Source organism: Pterocles gutturalis, unplaced genomic scaffold (genome assembly GCF_000699245.1).
Source record: "Pterocles gutturalis isolate BGI_N339 unplaced genomic scaffold, ASM69924v1 scaffold26755, whole genome shotgun sequence".
In the NCBI taxonomy this organism is placed as follows: Eukaryota; Metazoa; Chordata; class Aves; order Pterocliformes; family Pteroclidae; genus Pterocles; species Pterocles gutturalis.
In genome coordinates this window covers 16,701-20,304 of record NW_010141691.1, presented here as the reverse complement: position 1 = coordinate 20,304, position 3,604 = coordinate 16,701, and the positions used below count along the sequence as shown (strand labels likewise).

Genomic DNA, 3,604 nt, shown 5'->3' with positions numbered 1-3,604 from the left:
GTTCCCCCCCTCCTCCTCCCCCAGCCCCACGTCTCACCCTGGCAGATGAATTAGGAGCCAGAAGCATGTTTCATAATTGTACATGACGCATTTCATTTTGATCAGGAGTTCCTTCATTGCAAAATGTATTTGCTTTTATCCTGTGTCTGTGTGCATATCTATGTTACATCTATCTATCTATATACTAATAAATATATATGGCCGGGTTTAAAGTGCCAATTTATAAAAAGCCACCTCCTTAAAAGGCAGACAAGACCCAATTTCATCCATGACAAGAAAGGAGCAGAATTGACTGAATATTGCCAAATGACGTAAAACATAATTTAAAATTTCTTAAATAAATATAAAAGTTATTCCTAAAGAAGCCATAGGCATGTCAACAATATAGGTTGTAACCGGCGCGCTCAACAGCTAAAGTACCATTGAAGAACTAAAATGCCATAGCAACTTCAGCAACAGGCATGATACATTTCAAACATTTGTTTTTTAAATTAAATGTACACCACAATGAACTTTAAAAAAAAATGCTGTTGGTGCAGTAATGAGAAGACTTCTCAGGTGTTACGGGGAACAGGACCATGCATAGACAGCTGTGTCTGTGTATTTGTTGTAAAACGGGTCTATAAAGTGTAAAGCAGGTAACACAGTTGATACAAGAAACCAACCCTAAGGAGATGCCAAGTGATGTCACACGACTGGCTCCAGTTTCAACAGCAATGGATATTAAAGCAAGTCCATCCAGTGCAGGTAAGAGATGAGCTTCACTGCAGTAATACTGAAGTTGCCTTTTTCAGCACTTAGCACAGTGAGGAGGGGAGAGGGAAGGAGAAATGCTCCAAGAAAGGGCTAGTGGATGCTGTCAACGCCAGTCTTCCGCCCGCTCTGCATGTACGCCCAGTTTTTTTCAGGAAGATTGCCACGAGAGGTTGGCTTTTGGTGGGCAACAGGCATGTTCCCCCCTCAAAACTGCTCCCCGGAGCTTCGGGCAAGGAAGTGCTGATCTGCCGCTGTGTTAAGGCGCTCCACATCACGCGGGATGGACACCCCGGCAAGGGGACGCAGGCGGGCGCGGGGGCACCAGCCGGGTGCCGGGGAGGGGAGGCTGCAGCTGCGGTGGCGCTCGGGACCTCTTCGGGTGAAGTTCCACAACTGTTTCCTGCCAACTGCTTCACATACGTGTTGGAAAAGGACATGGCTCTAAGTTTCAGGAATCACAGTAGTGCGCAGTGGGTACAGCAGGGAGCAAACACTTGTGAAACTCCTACGGAAACAGCTCCCGGCCCTTTCTTAAAGCACTTTTTTTGTTTGCATTCAGAGAAACCGACTGCAGGCTTATTTGATCCAATTTTCTCTTTGCACCATACACATATAAAACATTACAACTCTGTATAAAAGTACAAGTGGTTCTTGTACATCTGAATTATGCAGGAACTATGTGAGCAAATCCTATCAAAATAGCTATTTTTTTGTGTGTATAAACAGCATTTGTTTTTAGAAAAAACAATATCATAAACTGCAGAATCTGTACAAAAATATAAAATAAATTTGGGCAGCAGTTTCTAAACAGCCATGTAAATGCAACACTTAAAGAGGAGCAGGTTAATGCCTCCAAAAGGCTGAATTGCTAAGTCAACCTATACAGGGCTAAAATGGTATTGAGATTATCTAAATAATAAAATCTTTTAACTCTTGCAATAAAACTTATAGAAAAAATAGACAAATATGCACATGCAATTTACAGCTTTCCCCAACATAATCCTTGTGCTTAGCTTTTACAATTTTTTTCTTTTTTCTCTTTTTTTTTGTAATAACATAACATTGTCTACAATACATATTCTTTCCTATACCAGGATATTCGGTCTTCCTTGAGGAACCACTTTAAAAAAAAATACATTAGAAGTGGTCATACATGGATGAAGGCACTCCAACTCTGCTTGAAGCAAAAACTAGTGTGATCCTTTTCTTTTCAAAAAAGGCAAGCAAGGACGCATGCACAGTGCTGTGAATCAGGGGTGGGAGGAACTATGGAAATACTACCAAGTGTATATACTGGTACTTAAAATTAAAAAAAAAAAAAAAAAAAGTTGCTATATTTCTATATTTTAAGACCCAACAAGCACCTCCATGATGTGATCCAGTTCTGTGAGGTCCATTTTGAAAGGCTGATTTGGAGTTACTGGTTGACTGCTGTATGGAGCAAGAGTTTTTAGGAGCTCATCTGCTGAGACAGGAGCCATTTTTGAGGCAGCCCCTGTGGCAGATGTGCAAGGGTCAAAATCATACATGGACGTATCAATGTCAGCGAACAGAATATCATCCAGGGTCAAGTCTGTGAGGAAACCTGTGGAAGTTGTTATCTCGAAGTTGCCAGGTAGCGAGTCCATGAGTTTCGATTCGGCCGTTCTGCTCTCCGGGAGGCCCTCGGGCTTTTGAACGCTGGACTCGCTGGGGTGGTCTTTAGAGTCATCGGCTGGTGTTTCGGGTGCCTCTCGTCAGCGGCTGCTGTTTCGGCTGCTACTGCCTCTGCGGAGGTAGGTGCTGGACAAAGCTCCTCGATTTCATCCAAGGCTGAGGAGAAACTGTCCTTTACAGGTTGGAGAGCAGGAGGTGGTGGTTTTGTCGGACCATCGTGCTGGACAGTCGGGGAAGTGCAAAAAGTGTCGTCCTCGAGCAAAGAGGCTGGGGTGAGGCAAGACTCCAGGGGCGTAGTGCTTACGAAGTCAGTGGGGAGAAGGGGCTGGGAGGCGAGATGGCTGAACGCCGGCTGGGCCTCGCGGAAGTTGTCGCTGAGAGGGTCGGCAGGCTGTGAAGCGGTCATGAACATAGGCCTCAAGCTGCCTTCTTGTTTGAGTTCTTCCTGGATTCGCCTCAACATGTTGTTAATTAAAACTGTCTTTTGCAAGCTTGGCTCGGTTAATGGCCTGTGGTTATAAAGTTTCATAAGGGAAATGTTGAAGATAGTCTGACGCTGTAAGGTGTAAGACACCTTAGAGGGACCGTCAGTAGGAGACACCACTTTGCCTTCCAACCCATCTTCATGCTCGTCAAACTTCCGCTTTCCTCCTTTCCCCAACATATATCTGAAAGGAAAGAGAAGAGACCGATGAAGCCAGCAAAGCTCCACGCCTGTTCTTCCCGCCTGAATCACTACCGCAGTCCACCTACTCCCCTGCACATGCAGTGCAGACAGACTGACTGCTCCGTCCCCTCCTTGCTTGCCCCTAACAGTCACAAGTGGAAATCTGCCCACGTAAATAACTCACTCTCGGCACACAGCAGCCTGATGAGGAAGCAGAAGCTGCCTTAACACAGTGCTCTGGTCCATCGTGCTGAAGCATGGCTATGCTGGTAAATTTCAAGCAGGAATTCAAACAGCATCCATAAAACTCAAGCCCTTGTGCACTTGGCAGCAAATTTCACTCTTGCATATGTAAGCGTATGGTCCCCAAATATCTGTACATAGGTGCACAAGCTACAGATACTATATTAAACGTTCCTTTCAATTTCCTGACTGATGCAGTACTATGCCCGGGAATACAAATGTAATACGCTGAGCTTCTTACAATGAATTTCCCTCTTTATTCAAAAAAGTGTGTTTGGGGTG

General features: G+C 44.7%; 1 protein-coding gene across 1 annotated transcript; it reads right to left on the bottom strand.

Annotated features, from left to right (window-relative positions):
• Window positions 1–1,122: 1,122 nt before the first annotated feature.
• On the bottom strand, window positions 1,123–3,076 carry LOC104469564 (SERTA domain-containing protein 2-like). The gene is given in 2 exon segments (XM_010084120.1): window positions 1,123–2,465; window positions 2,468–3,076. Coding segments are annotated over 2 exon segments (972 nt in total). The 3' UTR covers window positions 1,123–2,102.
• Between the last annotated feature and the right edge of the window lie 528 nt (window positions 3,077–3,604).